Source organism: Ochotona curzoniae, unplaced genomic scaffold, assembly GCF_017591425.1.
Source record: "Ochotona curzoniae isolate NIBS_2020 unplaced genomic scaffold, NIBS_Ocur_1.0 scaffold_4763, whole genome shotgun sequence".
In the NCBI taxonomy this organism is placed as follows: Eukaryota; Metazoa; Chordata; class Mammalia; order Lagomorpha; family Ochotonidae; genus Ochotona; species Ochotona curzoniae.
The window spans coordinates 6,459,678-6,482,434 of NW_024467123.1; the positions used below are offsets into that span (position 1 = coordinate 6,459,678).

The following is a 22,757-nucleotide window of genomic DNA, read 5'->3' on the forward strand; positions in this document are numbered from 1 at the left end:
GATGAGGTGGTTGGTATCTCTCAGGTCCTAGGAGAATGCTGGGCTACGTCTGTCTTTCTCAGAGCCACCGGGGACATATATAGTGTGACATGGTGAGGTGTGTCCCATGGGTAGGGCTGCAGCAGCCTTAGAATTCTTCCCAGAGTAGGATCAGCCGCTCCCAACAGAAAAAAACAAACCAGCTTTTCCAGAAGTGGAGAACATTTAGTGACCTGCACAAGATAGCTGTTAAGACCCAGTCCCACAGTACCTGGTGCAGCCTGATCTCTCAGCCGTCCGATCAGGAAACACCTGCCACAGGGAAGGCACTGCGTTTATGGTTAACTTTTAGTGTCAGTAATCATGCCATCAAATGCAGATCTCTCGGCTTGTTCTTTAGATATGGCTGAAAGAAGGGGCCATAAAATGCATTGCAAAGCCCAGGGGACTCTGTGCAGCACCCTGTGCCACGCAAGGGGGGCCCTGGGGTTCAATGACCTGCTGTGGAGTCCTTGCTTTGTCCCTGAACTTGGGTGCCAACCTTGAACTTGACATTGGCAGTCTCTGTGTCTGGGAAATGGGCACAGGGCAACTCTTCCTTCAAGGTGCCAGAGGACAGGTTGGAGAAGCCGTGAGCACCAAGGTGAACAATCATGGGGCTCTTAAAGAGGTGGGGCAGTTGCTGGACCTTGAAGGGTTCTTCAGCTGGTGTGGAGGTGAAAGGGCACTTGAGGGGCAGGGACAGCCGAGAGAGCCCTGGAGGAGGCATGAGGTGGGAGGTGGTGGTGGTGGGCATCCATCTTAAGGTAGGCACAGTGAAGGGAAGTCCATGCAAACTACCGGCCCTGGGGTCAGCAGGCCTCGGTGTCTGGAGGCACCTGTGCAGGGCTATCTGAGCTGAAGGTCACTGATATACATCGTCCATGGCCTTGACAGAGATGGCCAAGGCTAGGCAGGATGCAGGCACAGAGGCTGTCATGGTGAGCCAGGTCATGGCGGGCTTCCTGGACGAGCAGGGCAGTTAGACAGGCTATGGTAAGAAAGAAGGTGATGGGTCTTGCAGCCCAGTGGACACTGATGTTGTGGGTGCTTTGGGCTCGCCCTTTGTATGAGGGAGGGTCTCTGGGGTGTCTTTTTTATTTTTAAGATTTATTTATTTTTATTAAAAAGTCATATTCACAGTGAGGAGAGACAGAAAGATCTTCTGTCCACTAATCCACTCACCAAGTGGTTGTAACAGCCGGAACTGAGCTGCTCTGAAGCCAGGAGCCAGAAACGTCCACACAGGTGCAGGGTCCCAAGGCTTTGGACCATCCTTGACTGCTTTCCCAGACCACAAGTGTGGAGCTGGATGGGAAGTGGAACAGCTGGGACACAAAACAGTGCCCGTATGGGATCCTGGAGCATTCAAGGAGAGGATTTTAGCCATTAGGCTACTGCGCTGGGCCCTCTGGGGTGTCTTTGATAACAGAGCACGGGGTCTCTGAGCAAGGTGTACCACGGGATCCAGTGTCCCCCGAGGAAGTGGTGAGGATGGGTGGTGGTGGTGTGGGGTGTTCCCAGCCTTTGCTTGGGACTCTTCTCCAAGCCCCATTCTTAAACTGACTCCTGCGCATCCCTCCAAATCCAGCTCCGGAATCCTGTGCATGCACGCACACAGGAGCCCTGTGGCCCCTCTGCATGCTCTTTCCGTGTGTGGCCAGCTCCATGAAGCATGAAGCTGGGGCCCAGGGCGGTGAGCAGTAGGCAGGATCTTTGAGGATGGCGCAGGCCCTGCAGACCTGTCACCCTTTTATGTTCAGCAGGATGTCTCCTGTCAGGTGGGGGCAGTCTGGATGTTTTTACCACGCATTGTAGGACCCGTCCATCTGGCCCAGGAAGCTGCCATCCAGGAGGTAGACAAGGGGAGATATGACCGAGACCAGAGGAGGCAACCACTGAATCAGAACTGATGTCACATGCGCGCTTTTCTGATGCCAAGAGCAAAAAGGGGCCGAGGGACAGGCGACCACCCTGCTGGCATTGAAAACAAAGGGACAATGTGTGTGTGTGGGGGGGCATGGGGGCTGCATACGGTTAAGCATGGGTCCCTGGCTGTCCCTGGCTGGAAAGAAAGGTGAGTCTTTTTTTTTTTTATTTTTTTGACAATCTTTACATGGTTAATTAAGGCACGAAGGTTCAAGGGCTACAGGAAAGTGGTAAGACTATTATTTCCACATTCTCTCTCTTTTTTTTTTTTTCTGTATCTGGGGTAAAGGGGGAGATAAAGGGAGAAGCCCCACCCAGCCTCCCACCCACCCCAGGTCCCTGGTGTGGGGCATGCTCCAAGGGTCTTGCTCAAGTGATTTTGATGGTTCAACAGTTATGAATTGCTGCCAGTCTCGCCATTCCAAGCACGATGAAGTTGTTGCAGAATCCACTGATTGACATAGTCCATCTTAGAGTCTCCGTTTGCCCAGTTTTTCACTGCCAACATATGGCTGGGGTAGTTGATTGATTTGTTCTGTCCTCTGTTGTGGTGCCAGGTATCCTCTGCCAGTTCTGATAGACTGCCACATTCTCCATGTGCACCTGATTGTGCTGCCCACTGCTCCGTCTGAGCCTCTGAGGAGGCTCGGCTCTGGCATTTGCATTCCATGGCAGACCATGGAACCTGTACTTCTCTTGCTGGTTGGGAAGAACGCTGAGTCTTATGTAAGCAGGAGCAGCAAGATGGGTCAGCCTGCAGAAGTGCCTGTCTGGAATCCAGCAAGCAAAGACACTTGTGTACACTCATATACAGAGTTTGCATGAGTCCTTGCAATGGGGTGACCATCTGTCCTTTCCTTGAATAGCCCAGCCCTCCAGCCAAGGAGCTGCTGTGACTCTCAGCCTTGAAGTTCTCATGGAAGACCCAGGACCTGACTCAGCTCTCCAGGATCGCTTGGCCGCAGTGCCCTTCCCTTTCTGGCCCTTGCTGTGTGCTGCGGGTTCCAGAAGCAATGTAGGCCCACATGTGCTGTCAGCCAGGTGTGTGAGTCCACGGCCAGGGGCTGCTTTCTCAGCCAGCCTGTATGCTTGTACAAACGTGCATACACCGTTCAGCTAATCCACACCATGAAACTGGGTGGGGTGGCTGGGCTTAAGGATCCCTTATCAGGCTCTGTGTGTCTCCTTTGTAGCCTGATTCCTCCCTTGGCAGGAATCAGGTCATGCTAAGTGGGCAGCGGCCAGGACGCAGGGTGTGAGAAGGAAGACCTCAGAGTTTACCAGGGGACAGCTGCAGAGCTGGTGCCTGGCGGAGGCTTGGGGCGGCCATTGTTGGAAGGAGGGTGAGGCAGAGGTGGCCTTAGGACACAGGCCACCAAACGCAAGTGTTCTTCCCTTCGGTTGCATGCTCCGGGCCAATCAACCGGGCAGAGCTGGTGCTTCCCGAGCGTAGGAGTCCACCCGTGGTCTAATCACCGGCTGGAGCCACTCCTGGATTTACGGTTGTCTGGGGTCATTTGGGAGTGCCACTGCTGAGTTCTTGGAGCAGTAGCTGCTCACCTGTCACTTATTGTTACAGCCCAGGGACTTTTTGTATTAGCATGGCTCCTTGTTACTTTTGGCAATCGCTGTCACAGGGGAAAATAACCATCTAGCTGGCCTGGGAAGCAGGGACAAGGTCAGCTCTCAGAGCTGCATGTGGGCAGGGACACACTCGGGCTTAGCTGCGAAGCAAGAGTTGGAGCAGTCTCCCAGCTGGTGAGCAGAAAGATTTATCTACGGAAGTGGCTGAATCAACTGCAGTGCCTCAGCCTTCAGCCAGAATGTCAGAAATAGGCTTCTCCTTCTCAACACAGCTGCTTTCTCCTTACAGAACAGAGCTGCAGGGGCACTTCCTGGTCAAGAGCCAAGAGCGAGAGGAATCTGCTATTGTGGGGCTCTAGGCCTTTACACATGTACACATGATTGCATTTGTAGGTTTTCACAAGAATAGGATCATAGGTCAGAATTTTACCTGCTTTTAATTTTTAATTGGATTTTAACATTTCCTTGTTTAAATCTAAATTTGTATTTTCTGAACTGTGCTTATTTATTTGAAAGGCAGAGTCAGACAGAGATCTGTCTGTTGATTCACTCTGCAAATAACACCAACGGCCAGGGCTGGGCCAAGAAGAAGCCAGAATTCAGGAGCTTCTGGATCTCCCACATGGGTGCAGTGGCCCAAGGGCCATCCCCTGCAGGAGTGTTAGCAGGGAGCAGGATCAAAAGTGGGGCAGCTGGGTCTCTAATTGGTGTCCTTAAGGGGCACCAGCACTGCAGGTAGCAGTTTTACCCACCATGCCATTGAACCAGCTCCTATTTTTATTTGAAAAGCAGACAGACACATAAATACAGATCACCCACCTCCTGGCTCATTTCCCTCAAATGCCCACAACAGCCAGGGCTTGGTCAGACTAAAGCCAGGAGCCCAGAACCCAGTCACGGTCTGCCCCATGAGTGGCAGAGATGCAAGCACTCCGCCAACATCTGCTGCCCCCCAGAATGTGCATGAAACTGGAGTCAGAGGTAGAGCTAGGACTGAGACCCGGGTGCCCAGACATGAGATGTAGATATCCCAAGCTACGTCTTAACTCTCCTAAAAGCTGTGCCAAAGGCCTGGCCCCACCTGCTTCTTAAATGCTAGCAATGATGAGACTAATGTGACTCAGGCTCACACCAACACTGGGTAGGAAGTGTAAGCTCCAGCTCAGCCCCACTCCCCAAGTTTAATCGCTGTTCACAGATTTGCACCTGCTTTGAGCATTTCAAAGATAGCTGTCAACTTCTTACTGTTAAAAAAAGGAAGAAAAACACCTCTAACTCTTTATTCACCATCTCATGTGGAGCCGGGCAGGGAGAGGGAGAGGTGAAAATGAGAGGCGTTTTCACAGGAACAACTGTTATACACAATTTGCGGGTGAAACATGTTCACAGAACAAGCTTCCCACGGCTTCCAAAGGTGATCTGGATAACCTGGCAGCCTTCCTAAGCCGGAAGTCGCCAGGAACACGCTCGGGACACCAGGGAATTCACACGGAAGAGATAGGTTCCAGCTCAACTTGGTCATTTTGAAAGCCAGTTGTGAACCTGCCTAAGGTGCCCCCACTCTTTATGGTTAGAGCAGTTTGGGGCTGCATCAAATACTTCCGTCTTCTTTTATGGGCCCAGGAATTCAGTAATCCATCAGACGTGGCTCTACCTCCTTGCTCTGCTTGGCATACCACAGACCCGTATATGCTGGGAAAAGGCGGTGTGCATGCCATGTGGGGCACCAGCTTTTTGTTCTTGAATTCTTGGTTCACTTGAGAGAAGTGTGCATTTACATTTTTAATTTACTTAACCGGGAAACGTAAAATTTCCTTTCATAGCACCATAAAAAGGCTGTAGGGATTTCTCCACTAGAACCAAGTTTATCTGACTCAAAAACTGGGATTTCTTTACAGAGTTTGTTGAGAGTTCACAAGTAGCTGAAAAAAAAAAAAAAAAAAGCCCAAGCCTTGCAGTGGGCTAAGCTACTGCTTGCTGCTCTGGCAGCCCATGTCTCAGCACTGGTTTGGGTCCTGGCTGCTCCACTTCTGATCCTGCTCCCTGCTAAGTGTATCTGTAAAAGCAGCAGAAGATGGCCCAAGGGCTTGTGTCCCTGATACTCATGTGAGAGACCAAATAAAGCTTCTGACCTTCGGCTTTGATCTGGTCCAGCCCTGGTCACTGTAACCTTTTGGGGAAGTGAACCAATACATCAAAGACATTTGTCTCTCTCTGGAACTCTGAATTTCAAGTAAAATAAATACATGTGGATATATAAATCTACTTCAAGGGGAAAGGAGAAAGAGAAAGAGAAAGAGAGAGACAGACTCTGACTTCTGTTTGGTTCCCTCCCTGCTGTTTAACAGCTAGGGATGGGCCAGGCAGCAGTCACGAGCTCCATCTGTGGGTGGCAAGCACCAGTCACTTGAGCCAGTTTGCCATCTCCCAGGTTACATAAGCAGGAAATCTGTTAGGAAGTGAAGTAGTTGGGATGCCACTGAGTTCTCAGACCTGGGATCCAGAGGTCCAAATAGCATTGAACTCCCTGTGCCACAATGCCTGCCTCTGGAATTCTGTTCTTTTCCCACGCTGAATAATATTTCACCACATCCTCTTTATTCGCTCACCCACGCACAGGTGGACACTGGGGCTGCTTCCATATCTTGGCTATGTGACTAGCTGGTGCTGCAACGAGCACGGGAATACACATATCTCTTGGACAAACTGCTAGGACACACACCGGAAACGGGACCACTGGGTTGCCTCTGCCTTGTCCAGCCTCAGGCCCTCACTTGTACGCAAGGCTTATCTCAGGCTTCTTTGATGGGAAGTGAACTTTCTTGCTACAGTCTGGATTAAGCAAACACAAAAGCCCAAGCAGACACACACCTTGAATCTATGGTCTAAAGGACCGGCAGAGGGATTCGTTTTCAAAGACAGATTTTGGTGGAGAAAGGTGAGAGGACCAACGGAGCCTACGTGTAAGTGAGAGTAAGGAAGTGCGAGGAAGGAAGGAGCAGGTTGTGCAGCCAGGGGCCGGAATGCCAAAGTGTCCTTGCTTTGCCACTGGGAGGGTTGGGATGGGTCCTGTGTGCCAGCCTCTGTTCCACGCCTTGCAATTTGGCAGCGCTTTCCCACAAGTGTCACCTTGCTTCCTTATTCTCACCCCGACCAGGGGAGGCAGGGAGCTGTGCCATTCTGAGATGAACGTCCACCCAGCTGGGGAGTCACGATTCCCACCGCTGACCCTGTCAGGCCAGGGGGACCTGGAGGACCCTGGACCCAGTCCGGCAGAACAGGGAGATGGTGTGTTTTCCCCCTAGGTCTTTCCATTCGTTTCTAAAAATGGTAAAGGCTTCCTGGCAAATGTTTCAGTTTGTCCGTTTTCAAGGAATTACTTGGAGGTGATTCAAATACACTGAAAAAGACACTCAACATGCCATTTTCCCTGCCACCTGCTCATTTTCCTTCAGAATTTTAACCATGGCAGACTTTGTTCTAATTTCCCCTTGCTTCTTCCCGAACGATTCTACTTTAGCGAGGCAGGTGACCATCTTGCATCCAGAGTGACATCATTTGAGTATCTTGGAGGACAGTGTATAGCTGCTCAAGGCACATTTTGCCCAGGGACCAGTGGGCAGAGGTTGGATTCTCTGCACAGCACCTCAAGTCCTTCCCACAATGCCGCCCACGGGCTGGGCCAGACACGCCCCTTCCCACAGGAGCACCAACCCTTCTGGATTTGTGAGGACAATTACTCTGGCCAGGCCTTTTCCTTTTCCTAGTTTCAGAATGACTTTATAATTGCTTTGAGTCACTGCTGCTTTTTCTTCCGATTTAAAGACTATTTATGGAGAACCCGACAGGTATGCTGGTCTCTCCAAGCGTGACACACATGAGGGTGCACACCATTGTTAGGGAGCTGGATCCTGCCCCTGCTGTACAGGCTGCTGTCTCCAGCTCTTCCTGCTCCAAAGCCAGCAGGGAACACCTGTTCTCTCCGAGCTAGGTCCCTCCTCTGGTCGTCCACTGCACACCAGATGCTCTTTTGGATCAACGTGTCTTTAGTTCTTCATCCTGTGCTAACTCCTTTATGAGTCCCGAACAGGACAAAACCCGAGATCCCTATGCTTGGTGACCAGGCAGCAGTGAACCCATAATGCATGTTCCTAGCTTTGTTCTCATTGCTGGGGGAGCCCCTGCATTGTGGAAATGTGCATCCACCCTGTGACAGCTTACATCAGCGGCGAGCTGGAGCCAGCTTGTCTGTACTTTCTCAGGAAAGCTCTCCCGAGCCATCACTCAGGTGCCCTTCATGGCCACTGGGCTCACTGGCACAACACTCACACACAACCATCAGGGGCTACTACAGTTTGGTCTCTAGCTAGTGGGGTGCCTGCTACACCCTGTAAGTATTTCTATGTTAGTCACCTTTCTAAGCTATCATCAATGGATCTATAACTGTGTGACTATCCTTAATCCATGTTATCCTTTTTTTGGATGGCATTCTGGAAAAAAACAGAATGGCTCTTTCTTAGCCTAAAGGATTTCAGTTGAAAGATCTTTACTCTTCCTCGAGAATGTGTAGAAAAAAAATCACAGTATGTTAACAGGGGCCAAGAAACTACTATTACTAGCTTTTTGTTGCGTTAGAATTATAGTTAATTGGGGGTAGGCATCCTAGTGTAGTGTAGGTTAATCTCTCACCTGCAGCATCAGCACCTCTACAGACTCTAGTTCAAGCCCCCATGTGCTGTACTCGCGATCCAGCTCCCGGCTTACAGCCTGGGAAAGCAGCAGAGGATGGCTCAAGCCTTTGGGCCCCTGCATCCATCCACATGGGAGACCTGGAAGAAATTCCTAGTTCCTGGCTTTAGTTGGACTCACTGTTGCTATTTGAGGAGTGACCCAGCCAATGGATCGCCTAATTCTGCTTTTCAAATAAACTATTATCACATTTTTTACATTGAGATTTAAGGGTCGACACTCAGGGGATATCTTCCGCCTGCTGCTTTGGCCCTATGATGGCTGGGAGGCAGGAAGTCAACTGTCTCCATGCTGATGGCAGGAACCCAACTATCCAGCACGGCTGCTTCTCAAACACAGGCATCCAAGCCGTGTCTCAACGGTTGTGCCATATGTCTACCTCTCAACACTTAGAAATTACTTTTATTTGAAACTCAGACTTTACGGAGAAGTTGACAGAATTATCTTCTGTCTGCCGATTCACTCCCCAAGTGGCCACAACAGCCAGAGCAGAGCTGATTTGAAACCAGGAGCCAGGAGCTTCTTCCAGGTCTCCCACGCAGGTGCAGGGTCCCAGGCTTTGGGCCATCCTCTACTGCCTTCCCAGGCCACAAGCAGGCAGCTGGATGGGAAAAAGAGCAACTAAGATCCTGGTATATGCAAGGCAAGGACTTTAGCCACTAGGCTAGCGTGCCGGGTCCCTCTCATCAACTGACTTTTACATCTCAGTCTTTATTGTCTTAGTGAAGTCAGAAGTGCAATAGAAAGTCGCCAAAGTGAAACTCCACAGAGGAAGAAACTGGGCAGAAAGGCCAAGTCAATCGCTTAAGGTCACATGCTGAGCAGAAGAGCTGGGATTCCAACAGAGGGCGTCTTGCTCCCCAACAGGGCCGGCAGCCTTCTCGCCTCACCCTGTATGCTGGCAGCACACACCAAGCCAGTTGAATAGTACACACAAAATTCACTTGGAAAATAACAAAATCACACCAATTATCATCTTGCTGGCACTTTATTACTTCAGAAATAAATATTCTATGTACTTTGAGATGGTTAAAATAGTTATTTCCTGAACATTTCTCAAAAATAGCAATCATTCCAATAATCATGAAGACAAGGACTCCTCAAAAACCACTTTTTCTCCTCTTTTATCAAAAAGCGTACAAACGTCCCAAGAAAGCTCAAGTGACATATGCAGGACAGAAGGATCTGTCTGGGGCAACTAAGCTTATTTTTTTTTTCCAAACATGCTTCATAAAGATGAATTAGTTTTTGCTTTACTTTTTAGTGCTTACTCTGAGAGGGAATGCAAGGAACAGTTTTAGGTGAAAAACTGCTTTTATGATCTCATGTGTAAGTCAAAATAGATTTTTCTTGTCAAAGCTTCAGAGTTGGAAGACACACACGCAGCAAGCTTGTATGCCACGACGCCACTGCCACAGGCACAGCAAAGCAGGAGCCCAACACCTCAGCGATTCTCAACGTGCTGTCTGCGTCCTTACAAAAAGCAACACGTCTCATGGTCTGAATGCTTTTGAGAAAAGCTTGGAGGATATTTTGTTCTGGGAGATTCTGAAACGGAGCTCCTGCTGGCCTAGTTCCGGCAGGAAGTCTCTACAGGGGGCACAGTCCAGGGTGGCCCAGTGCGTCCTGCCCTGCCGGGGAGTCAGCTGTGAGCACAGACAGCCCAGGGGTGGCCCCAGGAGAAGCCAGCGCCCCTGTCGCTGCGTCAGTGAGGGTCCCAGAGGCAGCCGCCTGGTGCCGCTTTGCAAATCCTGGGTCGTCTCTCCCTGGCTCGTTGTCAGGCACACAAGCGCCAACAGACTTCCTTCCGGGTCCAGTCACACACCTCTGCATCATTAAACCCACGCAGGGAAGTGTCCCGAGTGATTTGCACTTCAGCTAGTAATTAAAAACAGGTATGAGATTTGACTTCTTTTAATAGAGGCCTTACTTTCTACATTTTAAAAAATTATTGAAACATGAGAATTGGAAATGTGTGCGCTTATCTGGAAGAGAACACTGAATTTATTCTCTACAACGAAATGATGGGAAGCGTGACATTACTGGAACAATTACACAGGTGGACACGTATCTTGTGAACTTCAAAGCAAGCTGCTTGGACAAACGATTTAGTGGACATCAGCCCCTGCCGGACAAGCGAGACGTCAGGTGCTGCACAGAAGCCCGAGCAGGGCTGCTTCATTTCTTCCTGTTGCCTCCAGCTGCTAGCATCGTTGCCACTCGCATAAATATATTCAGTGTGTCCATGTAGATCCCCAGCATCCTGGAAAGACAAGCACACCACAGTGTGTGCAAATCTAATCTAATAACTGTGACTAACTGCTGGCTACTACAGAAGAGAAAAAGAATACAGCTTGTTTGTGCTAGCTATATGAAGTGGAAATTGAGTAAAAGAAAGATGTTTAACTGGCAATCAAAATCCTGGACTAGAAAATCAAGCTTCACGTCTGCCAAACCAATCTTCTAAATGATAAACGGCAATTTTAAAAATATATGCTGACATTCGTTAGCACAGTGCTTTGCAAAACAAATCAAAACCCCCCAAAAGACAACAATCCAGGTGACAAAATCAAACACACACCTTTATAAAAACCTGCCAGACTGAAGGCTGGCATTAAAAGAAACGCCATTTCACCTTCTAAAACTGTCCCAGACACATTAAGAAAAAAGTCACCATAGCGTTTTATTTTTACATAAAAACCAAATTATCATTTAAAAAAAAAAAGGATAGACACTATGAACTCAAAAATATCTTTTAAATAAAATAACCTACTTTGGCCAATTAGATGATACAATTCTACTTTGGTAGAATCCAGGAAAAGACAGAAGGCATATTACGAAATCATCTCATTAAGCTGATTACCAACAAAATGGAAGAGTTTTCAATTTCTAAAACTATAAAATAGACTTTTCTATTAAAAACTTCTAAGAAATTTACGTCCACTTTCCAATAAACATATGACTAAAACACACTTTTTAAAAAAAGATTAACAGCATCCTATCAAAAAAGTTAACTGAGAACATAAAGCTAATGAACAGAAAAGGGATTGCCCTTTTTGAATTAAACAATTGGGAATCTATAAACTAGTTGCCCCATCAGCACAATCAGGTTTCTGGGTACAGCCCATCGAGTCAAAGGGAACACATAGTCCTAACCCTGGCAGCTGTGAGGGTGACCTGGACTGGAAACACGAGGTCTTTGCAGATGTGATGTAAGTGGGATGTGTTGTAGGATCAGGTTGCACTGGTTCAGGGTGGGCCATTAATCCACAAGGACTGGCGATGTTAAAAGAGACAGATACACAGGCAGATTGGCAAGCAGAAATGATGGAGACGGAAGTGTCCCGGCTGCAAGCTAAGAGGAACCCCCAGGATGGCCGGCCCAGCAGCAAACCTGGAGACCACGGACAGTCTCCCCCCGAGTGTGCCAACACGGGGTTTCAAACTCTGGGTCTCCAGAAGGGAGGAATACGTTGCTGTCTGAAGCCACCAGTTTGACACTTGGCTACACAGCTGGCCTCGGAGACCAGCACAGTGCTTAACAGAGGCCACACTCACACAAACATCTGTATGGAACAAGGTTAAGCAGACAGGCGACCACTTACGAGTTGATGGGATCGTATTTGTGAACTCCATACATCGGTGTTACTTCTGCACGCTTGATTACTTTTTGGGTATCAAACAGAAGGAACATGCTGAACAGAACTAATCCACCATACACAGCCACCGAGTACAGGGTGGCACCAGCCACAGAGGTGGGTGGCAGAAACATAGAACCTGAAATCAAAATGGGGGGGGAAAAACTTATTTTTGTCTTACAAAAATTTTCCTATGCTTTGGTTTGTTACTTACAAAAACCAAAGAAAACAACTAAACAATCCTTCCCCTCCCCTCTCCCCCTCAAAAACCAACCCTTGGTAAGCCGTGCAAGCAGGAAGCCAGCTGAGGGATTTGATTTACATTGCTCAAAGCCTGGCATGCTCACTCCTTCACTGGGTCATGCCCCACATTTCCCTCATATGCACGGTTCCTGCAGCAGAGCAGTATTCATGTTGTTCTAACCCAATTCCGGCATTTCAGATGTGCTTGGTAAAAACCAGTAACAAAGGCCGATGGTACTGCGAACATTTAACGTTTAAGAATAATTCAATGAAGCATCATGCCTGAGCACTTCAGGTACCGGCACAGCCGCTTACCCAGAGAGGACGCAAAGACGAGACCCAGGCCCACTCCCAGCGGGGCGCCCATGTTCAGGAACTTCTCACTGGGTGCGCACATGGCCACGGTGGAGAGGCCGCCCACAATGCCAGCGGTGTACCACGCGGCTCTGATGAGGAGAGGCCCCCCGAGAATTGCCAGGGGAGCCACCACTGCACCCATCACACCTAGGTAAAGCACAAGCACTTGGTAAGTGAACACCAACCAAGGGGAGACTGAAGTGCCATGTTAGTGGATGAGGCCAATGACCAGCAATAGGATTGCAGACCCCCCCTCCCAGACACTACCACCTGTAAAGCTCTACCAGCAGGTTCTAGGAAGCTGGCACAGTGCACAGGCGTACTCCCCCTACAGTCAGCTCTCGGTGGCACACCCAGGTGGCACACACTACTTGGACAGAAGCCCACCGTGCTTTCATGACATGTAGACAAAGAAGGATTAAAGAGGTCTAAGTAACTGAAACAGCTGCCTAAAGAGGACAACACAAAGATGATGTGAGCTTAAAACGGAGGAAGAGCCAGGATGGACATGGTTGACACTTTGTATAACAGGGCATGCTATCATAGAGTATTAAAGTTGATTGTAATTGCCAGATATTTATAAATACCTCCACAATAATTAGTAAAAAGCAACCACAATTAACAAAATGGAACTCCTTAATTTAAAAAAAAAATCTCAGGTGAGCTGAAGTGCTGAGGGGAGTGAGTTAACTATTCCATACCAGGTTATCTCAGGAACAGGGCACAGGAATTAGGGACCTAGTGCATTCGCGACACCAGTTTGTCACTTTGCAAGAGTAACACTTCCAGATCAAGGCATACAATACACTGAACCTCACAGTCATTTAAACATACTTTTCACTGTAGGAACCATATTAGATAAAAATTTTGACATGGGATGTTAGCAGTGGTTTTCTGATGGTAACAAAAACTTTTGCAAACGTATTTTTCTGAAGATACAGACAAAACCAAGTGTCAGGTAACCTGAGATCTGTGTGGTACTGGACACAAATCTACATGCACGTGTAGGCTGTTAGAGGAGACAGGTCCGATACGGAGGGTGTCCACAGTCTTTGTGAAATAGATAACTTGTCAGGGCAGAGGTTGGGCAAGGACGTGACCAGTATTATCTGCAGAAAACTGCATCTTTTAAACACGAGGCTTACTGAAATTGTATACAACTTACACCTGCGAAGAGCCACCCAAAAGTAGTAGTACTGAGGGCAACGATTTCCACCGGAACATACCAGAATGCAGCATCCACGCAAGATGCTTTGGTCCTGGGCTCTGCTCATACGATATGGACTGTACCAGCATTCCAGCTCCAATCATGGCTGCAAAGGTGGCACCAATGGTCTGAAAGACACGTAGCAAGGCGATACCAACCTCATATAAAAACAGAAACCCGCAAGTTTCAAGAAAAATTAGTCACTTCCAATAAACCAATCTGAAGATGATGAAGGACAACAAACCAAGTGCTGATCTCTCCTGGCATATTAAGGGAGATGGGTTTATTTTTGCTTTGGCTAATTAAATAAGAGTGCCCCCTACTGGGACAAATGCGAGCTGTTTAACCTGGACCATCACCTTTTAGCAAGGTTATTCTTGTTGCACCAAGGTGAAACAAAATCTGGGTAAGAATCCCAGGATGTGGTGGGAGTTGTGGTGTACGTTAAGCAGCTGCTTGAGAAGCCTCCAACACATACTGGAATGTGGGTTCAGGTCCCAGTTACTCTGCTTCCAATCCAGCTTTCTGTTAATGTGCTTGGGAACTGGCAGATGATGGCCCAAGGGATTGGGTCCCTCTGTGGGAAGCCGAGTGCTGTTCTTGGCTCCTGACTTCAGCATGGCACAGCCCCAGCTACTGCGGCCGCTTGGGGAATGAACTGATGGGTAGATTTGTTTCTCCCTATTATTCTGCCTTTCAAATAAAAGTATAAAAATAAGATTTTAAGTAATAATAATATAGTTGGGCTCCAATCCCAGAGGTTGCACCCTTCAAAAAAAATCGTGACTATTATTCTTAACTAGAACAAATGCTTTGGCATAATACAAAAGGCATTTTCTTTAAAATTGCTGGTGTCTGAGGTTGTGCTATGGCATATCAGGCTAATCCTCTGACTCTGGTGCCAGTATCCCATCTGCGCGCTAGTTCAAGTGCCAGCTGCTCCACTTCCAATTCTCCCTGCTAATGTGCCTAGGAGAACAGCAGAGGATGATCCAAGCACTTGGGCCCCTGTACCCACATGGGAGACCTAGAGGGACTTTCAAGCTCCTGGCTTTAGCCTGCCTCAGCCCTGGTCCCGGAAACCATTTTAGAGCATGCTCCTTCCTCCCCAAGTCTCACAGTCGTGCTCTCCCTCAGGGCTCTCCATCGGCTTCCTGTTTCCCTCCATGGCCGGCTCTCAGTACTCAGATCCCTCAGCACTCAGATCCGGGTGCAGCTGGCATTGTTGCTGCTCCATTCTCCTCACTGGCCTCCAATTGCTTAGGTCCCCTCACCCTGGCAATTAAATAACCATTTCTAACTGTGTCTTTGTCTCTTTATTTTCTTGAAACTTAAGCTACAAAGTAGATGTTATCTGATACCTGCTACAGAAATAACAAGGATGTTAACCTTGATTTCCAACCTGCCTGTTCTATTAAGCAGGTATTCAACACTGAGTAACAGCTGACATACCTGCACATATGTTTTCTTCTGTGTGTCAGCTGCAATTCCAACACAGACACTGTGTACACAGAATCTTATTGGATAGCTTTCATTTAACTCTTTTTTTTGTTTTTTTTTTCAGATGGGAAAGCTAACACACTGACTTACCACCCAGGAGCCCTTGGTCATGAAGTTCATGAGGACAGGAGTCCTGGTGACTGCCATGGCAGACAGAGCCGTGAGACTGATACTCCCTGCCAGGTACATGTAGGTGGAGTGGATTCTGTCCTTCACGTACTGAGGCCAAATTCTGTAAGAAACACAAACACAGCGACCTTATACAACGACAGGCCTGAGTGCTGTGGCGTTGCGTGCCAGCTAGGTGACCCTCAGAGAATACCACGGAAATCTAAGCTCTGGAGATACTATGACAAAATGACATACTACATATAAGCACTTCACACATGTAAAAAGCAATGCTTTTTCTCCCTTGCTTAAATGTCTAAGAGGGTTCTTTAAAAACTGTGGAAAAACAGAGCTATAATACAGAATTTTGGTGCAAAAAAAACGTTTAAATTTGTGGGCAGTTTTTTGCTAAGGTATGTATCTCCCACGGTTTCAAAGCTCCTCATGTGCCTTTGCTGGCAGAATACATCCCAGCACAGCTGGGACAGCCGAGGCCTGCGGGATCCTGCTGAGCAGAGTCTCCAGCAAAGGCGGTAGAGGGCCTCTCACCCAGAGCGCACTTTTGCCCCAGTCAGTCCTCGCATGTGCTTCTGCGCTCTCCCTGATAAGCGAACATCTGTGCTGTCTAGTCAGTTAGCCAAGGGCAAGCAGCACTCCTTATCTGTTCCCTAACTCAACAGTGCTGTGACCAAGGCGCCTTGTTAGCCTCCTTGAATGCTCCGCTCCCAGACATGACCTCAGTTCGAGTTGTGTCTGAACTACTGTTTTACTGAGTGTCTAAGGACTGCAACCCTGGAAACAAACGTTGTCAGCTGCCCAGCAATGCACTGTCCCCCCATTTCTTTTGGGTCGCAGGTCGCATCTCCTCCCCAGGAACCTGCAAGGTAAACTTGCACTTGGTAACGCTTGCTCAGATCTGAATATATGCCAAGGAAGCAAGAAGAGTTTCTATTTCTGTTCACGTATACACACATGGTGACGCGACACAGACACGTTCCCGGAGAGACCGAGGGAGGAAGGACGCTGGAGTCTGCGAAGTTGGGACTGCTGGGGAAGCATCTACTTACACAGCCTTCTCGATGGCTCCGATCTCATTAGACATGCCCAGGCCGTAGTAGCACAAGGCTCCGAGCCCCACAGCAGCCCCTCCAGCAACAAACCATCTTCCCATCTGATCAACTGCACGACACAAGAGGGAGCCACGTTAGCACTGAGGAGTTCCGAGGACAGCAGAGGGCCCGGCAGGGCCTCCACGGGACCTGTGAGGGGAGCACTTCTCCACAGCAGCCACATGAGTATAAACGGGAAGACCGAATAGGGTTCAGTCAGCAGACTGGGGCAGAAGGGCACCACTGAAGCCAAATTAAACAGCCTCCAAAGGGAAATGGTTAGACCACATAAACCTTCAGGCCCATTCCAGCTACACTGAGTGGCCGTTTATCCACAGCTATGGAGACACCTCTGTGATACACAGGGGTTGGTGGGGGCCCTTATGACGTTCTTAAGAAAAATGAAAGAAATAGCAGCTGAAACACTGCACCATGTTGAAAGGGGCAGCCACAAAGAGGAAGCTTTAGAAAAACAAAGAACCAAAGATGCACAGGGTGGCTGAGGGAGGGGATATTGTTGTAACTTAAAGTCAATCTCCACAGAGACGCCCTCCCCCCCAAAACCATGTTACTCCCCAAGGTGCAAATCTGACCACCAAAAAATGTTACTTTGCTGTCACTACATCTGATTTGGCCTTTAGGGTCAATTTACTGCTCAGAACGCAATGTTCTGAGGGACAGTGGTTAAGGCTCTCCTTACTGCAATCCCAAAAGAAAGATGCTAAGATTTTTAAGGGCTAGTGGTATTTTTGTTAGCTTTGGAAAGATTAACAACCTAGCTTCTAAATTCAAAAAGCTGAAACTCTGAGCTGACTTCTTCAGATACTGTCTGTCTGAGGCCCTAAGTCAGAGGACTGAAAACCCTTTGTGGACAATAAGTTTTTTTTAATTAAAACCTGTGTTTTGGTGATTCATCCTTCACCTGAAACATACGCAAGTAATGTGTGCTTGGAGAAGATTCTATGACATTAGGGTCGGTATGGTGACCTATAGGTGAATCTTCCTGTGGCACTGGCATCCCGTTTGGGTGGTGGTAGTCCTGCCTGCTGCACCTACAATCCAGCCCTCTGCCTAGGGACTGGGAAAGCAGAGGAAGATGGCCCCAATACTTGGGCCTCTGCATCCACAAAAGATATCATGTGAGAAGAAGCTCCTGGCTCCTGGCTTCAGACTGGCTCAGCTCTGGCCACTGGGATCATTTGAGGAGTGAATGTAAGACCTCCAACGTCTGTTCCCTCCCTATGTAAGTAAAGATAAAATTCTTAACAAGAACTCTTCAACTTCAAATGACCTTCCCTATCAAGCCATATTGTCTAGAATATAACATGTTAATTGACGCTTAAAATGAAGAAAGTAAAAGTTTCCTCATTTTCAAACTTACTTGAGAAAGCGAGTGAGTGAGCCAGGCAGACAGACAGGCAGTATTTCCCATTTGCTAGCTCATTCCTGAAATGCCCACAACAGCCAGGACTGGGCTGGGCCAAAGCCGGCAGGCCAGCACTCAGCTTGGCTCTAGCACGTGGACAGCAAGGACCGACTACTGAAGCTATCCACTCTGTTCCTGCAGGTACACATCAGCAGCAAGCTGGAACTGGGCATGCAGGAAGGACTCAAACCCAGGCACTACGTACAGGCTACCCAGAGGCTGCAGGTGTCCCACTGTACCAATGACCTGGCCCACAGTCAAGTTTCCAGTGGAAGATATCTGACTGGAAACTGCTGCAACCAGTGCAAACTACCCAACTTCAGTGGCTCACCAAATCTCTATGAATAACCGTATGGTTGTGTTCTTCTAGAGTAGGCACACAAGCTCGTCTGTCCAGTCTCTGGAGGATGACCACACACCTCCTGAAACCTCCCCATGGGGCTCCAGCTGACAAACTATAAAGAATGCCACTTACTTTTAAATATTTTTTCCGCCGAGGGTTGCAAAGCAGCCTCTTTGAGTTCTTGGCCAGTTTTCCCACGTCGGACTCCAATCCTGGTCTTGGTGGCATATTCCTGATAAGCAGTCACAACAACAGGACGTTAGTCATAAAAAACAGGACAATTCTTCGCACTAAAAAACTCGAGTTACAAATAGGTTCTTTCTGTATAGGTCATTTCACTAGAGAAAGCTTGCTAACCAATCTAAACAAATGAAATGTAAACCTCACCGCGTTCCATGGTTGACGTCAATCACTAACACTTAGAAAACGTAACTTCCTGCTTCAGTTTCAGAATACTTGTCTCATCAACTACAGACTCCACTTCTATGTCTAGTTATTATAAGCCCTAGTTAAGCATCAAGATGGTAATCTATTCATTTTTAAAAAAGAGTTCCTTGAAAATTTCATGGAAAATATGTATTAAAAATTGTATATGGATTTCAGATTTGTTTGGCAACCACATTAACTTTTAATTCCACTGTCCACAAGCCTTGTAAAGTGCCTTAATATAAGTTACATTTTCATCTGGGAAATGGGTTCACAAAAAGGGGTCTCTCCTGAACACTCTCACCTCTATGGTGGCTCATCTACAGCGGGAAGGAGTTCATTCAAGAGGGAAAGAGTTGTCTCCTTTTAATTTCTCTATAGTCCCTTTACTGACCTCACATTCCAAAACTCATTCACCCTAAATCTTCCCGCCGGAGATGAAGCGGCTTTCTTTCTGACCTGGCAGGTTTTATTCTCAAAATCACAGCTGAAATATCTTAACGTATTAGCTGTTAGTCCATGAGCAACATCCAGAGGTTCACCACAGGCCCTGCAACCCCTTTGTTGTGACATGTAACTTCTAATCTCCCACACTCTTAAGTTTTCCAAATATGCAAACTCGATACAGCCCAGCCAGCTTCACACTGGCCCTCCCTAGCCCCCAGGAACCCAAAGAGAGCGAGCCAAACACAGCAACAGGCAACATCAAGGTCATCTTTACCCTGCTGGGTGTGAGGAGCCACTGATTCTTTGTGATGGAATTCTTCACAACAGGAGAAGCCTTGGTGAAAGTTGGGTGGACAACCCTGGAAGGCAGTGTCCGGAGACACACGAGCCTTGCGGCCAGCATGGTGGGTCAGCAGCAGGTTCACCAAGCAGATCTGAAATGCTGGTTAGACACAGAAAACATAAACCCGTTAACCAATCAAGGCAAGGACACACAGGGGCCAGAGATGAGCAGGACCAATCATCTTCTGGTAGACAGAGGGAACAAAGCGACCTTAAAAACCTAAGATGCCCATCCCACAGCAACCGGTTTGGCAGGGAGACAGAAAATTTGGTGTCATATCTCAGTTTGACTAATAACAGAAGTCATGCTTCTGAAAAGCAAAGCACTGGCTATGTAACAGATACTAGTATCTTGGCAGGCTGGAGGGATCCGCATGGCTTTTCCATAGGTAGTTTTGGCTCTCATTCCAGCACTCAATGGGGGACATTTTCACACAAGGAAGAGATGAGCACTGCACTGAGTTCATACTCATCCTGAGTTGTATCACCAGGACAAAGGGCAGGAAGAGAAGCACGACAGCTGTTGAAGGTTAGCAATAAAAATATTCCGAAGTAACTTTTCCATATGCCTCACTGCCATGACAGAGGACCCCCAATTTCTTCCAAGAACTCAATTTTCAACGTGTTTCTCAGTGACATCTCTTTAGTAACACCTCCCCTTCACCCCTAAAAAAAGCATGTTAAACAAAACAAAACTGGATTCTCTAACTGCAGCACACAGAACACCAGCTAGCTGGGCGCCTGAAAGGGCCTCTGTAGAGAACCGGGCCACGCAGAAACCAGTTGGACCACTGATGCTGTTAGTGAACGAGGGACCAGCAACCCTCATTTGGGGTCTCAAGTGCCCCATCTGTTATGAACCGTAGTGAAATAGCGTTGCAATCACAGGGTTGGGTCTTGAATCACCTGCTTTGAGAACGGCCCAAGATACATCTTACAGACACCTGGGTCTTCTTAACCCCGCTGCTAACGCAGGGACCCGCACTATGTGTTAAAAAGGAGAATCTCCTCTCAACTAACAACTCTGAAATCCCCAGGGGAGTGTCCTTGCAGCTGTGCCACGGCACCAGAGGACACCTGTATTTGAGGAAAATTCCAAGCCTCCTCCCCTCAAGGCGACATCATCAGCCTAGGTCCAGCCCTCGGGGACAGAAACCCCAGAGCTCAGAGCAGCATCCCCGCTAGCGCCTAGCGTCACAAGGGCCCCTGTTAAGGATGCAGGGACCAGGCCCCCCACATCCTCGCAACCTCCCCATGTCAACGCAGGCCTCCACAGTACCCCATCGCCCCTTTATCTGCCAGAGCGGACGCCGTGACTCAGGGCACCTCCAGGGAGAGCCCTGCCTGACCCCCGTGTGTGGACAGCAACCCCTGCGCTGGCTCACTCGGGGGACAGCGACCCTGCCGGGCCGTGACGCAGCTCGCAGCGCCCAGAGGCCCCGGCTGGCCGCCCGTGGTCAGCAGCGGGATCCAAAGAGGGTCACCCAACCCCGAGGAGCGCCACCCCAGCTCCCGGTCACCTCCACCACGCAGCTCCCCTTCCGGGCCGGCGGAACACGCACGCGCCCACCCCTGCTGCCCCGCTACCCCAGCCCCTACCTTACTGCGCGGGCGCACTCACTTACGCAGGCTCACTGCCTGACGCAACATCCGGAGAGGCGGTAAATAGTACGAGCAGCCAATCATGGACAGGCTTCTGACGAAGGGGCGGGCATGACAGGGGAGAGGGGGCGTGGTTTCCAGGCCGGAGGGGGTGGTACCAAGAGGGAGATTGTTGGAAACGTCACAGTTAGCGACCACTTTGGCGTCCACAGGGAAGCTATTTCGCCATCTTAACTCTGGGCAGCGAGTCCGCCCTTTGCGTTTCATTTCAGCCTTTTCATGGGCAGTAGGTGCAAAGAGTAATCGAAATCGAAAGAGGCTGAACTAGAGTTGAGAATTGTCCCGGGGTCCCATTAGTTTCTTAATTTTTTTTTATGGCATTCGTTTGTAAAAAGTAAAAGATGTGCTTAATGTGGCAGTTTCTCAAGGAAGCTTACTTTTGTCCTACATTGCCGTTGTCCATCGCCTGTGACCTTGCCGTGGCACACGTTGCAGCCTCAGTCTGTGCCTGTTGGGATAGGTCTTATGCAACAGGCTCTGCGTCTTGCCAGGCTGGATTTGAGGACGATTAAGAAGGGTTTGTTTTCCGGGCCGATATCTGGGAGGGGATGGGAAGTTACATGACAGTGTTTTTCTGTCTTTGAGCTCTCTCGGTATAGCACCGTTTAAACAATTACTGGAGACTTACTTTTGGCCGAGCAGTATGTTGGGTTTTATACAACATGAGTAACGTGTAATGCCACTCTTGGTGAAAAAGAGTATTTAGACAAAACATAGTTACTGATAAATGCTGTGGAGAAAGTGCGGTAAAGCCCTCGAGGGTGCTATTTTAGATAAGAGGAGGAATAACTTGTTAAATTCAACCTTTATCTCCTAAGCAATTGTTAATTGTGATTTATGATCGGCTAGCCTTGTAAATCTTCACAAACATAAAGGTTGGTTTTCTCTGTGGATAATAAAAGTTTGGCAGCCGGCAGAATTCTTATCTCCTTGTTGTGAAAATGTCAGGAACCCATTGAGCATGAGCAATTTAATCTACCTTGAGATCTTCATACAATTGATTAGCTAGCAAATGAGATCTCTAACTGCTTTTGCTTATCTGCCCCCCCCCCCCAGTACTTCTGTTATCGGCAAAGAGAAGGGATTTACAATATAGTGTCCGAGTACATAAAATTTGAAAATCAGTGATCAAGATTTCTATTGATGAAAGCTGTTCTCTTTATGTAGGAAGAAAAAAAAAAGTCTAGCATATTTTTTTTTCTCAGGTGTGGGTCTTTTATGGCGTTCCCAACAATAAATATTGTTGTGTCGTATCTTTGAGGAAAGGGAGAAACCTGGGCATGTCAACAGGAGAACAGATTCCTGTGGCAGTAGGAGTGCATTTCCTTGCCTGAAAGGCCGATTAAGAATTTATGACAATGGTTTAAAAGGCGATACAGGCTGGAGTTGAGATAATGAAAGGGCAGAGTGGAGGTTTATGGCAGAGATTCTGTGCTGTGGTGGAATTCGCAGTTTAACGAGTAATTGAATTTAGTTGACCAGGATGAAGGAGGCACCTCTGTTTTGAATTGAGGGAGACTGACTAGATAATTACACAGTTAATGTAGAGGTAGAATACTGGGAGAGATAGGGATATGGGGAAGTAGCTAAGTAAAACTCAGCGTAAAGTGTTGGATTCTAAGTTCTTGGTTCCTAAGGATTTTGAGCAAGAGAGAGATGAAAGACAAAG

The 22,757-nt window shown here is 48.2% G+C and overlaps 1 protein-coding gene across 3 annotated transcripts; it reads right to left on the reverse strand.

Moving 5' to 3' along the window:
- Positions 1 to 9,252: 9,252 nt before the first annotated feature.
- On the reverse strand, positions 9,253 to 21,044 carry GHITM (growth hormone inducible transmembrane protein). 3 transcript variants are annotated; one of them, XM_040970325.1, is made up of 9 exons: positions 21,026 to 21,044; positions 19,359 to 19,526; positions 18,344 to 18,443; positions 16,401 to 16,512; positions 15,316 to 15,457; positions 13,745 to 13,853; positions 12,477 to 12,665; positions 11,886 to 12,057; positions 9,253 to 10,543 (listed from the first exon to the last, which is right to left on the reverse strand). In XM_040970325.1, exons 2-9 carry the CDS (start codon positions 19,485 to 19,487, stop codon positions 10,459 to 10,461), a joined length of 1,038 nt encoding a protein of 345 aa, XP_040826259.1. In that variant the 5' UTR covers positions 19,488 to 19,526; positions 21,026 to 21,044; the 3' UTR covers positions 9,253 to 10,458. The 3 variants fall into 3 exon arrangements, with proteins under 3 accessions (XP_040826259.1, XP_040826258.1, XP_040826257.1); XM_040970324.1 differs by having other exon boundaries at positions 20,947 to 21,032; XM_040970323.1 differs by lacking the exon at positions 21,026 to 21,044 and adding an exon at positions 20,849 to 20,915 and having other exon boundaries at positions 19,359 to 19,528.
- Positions 21,045 to 22,757: the final 1,713 nt, after the last annotated feature.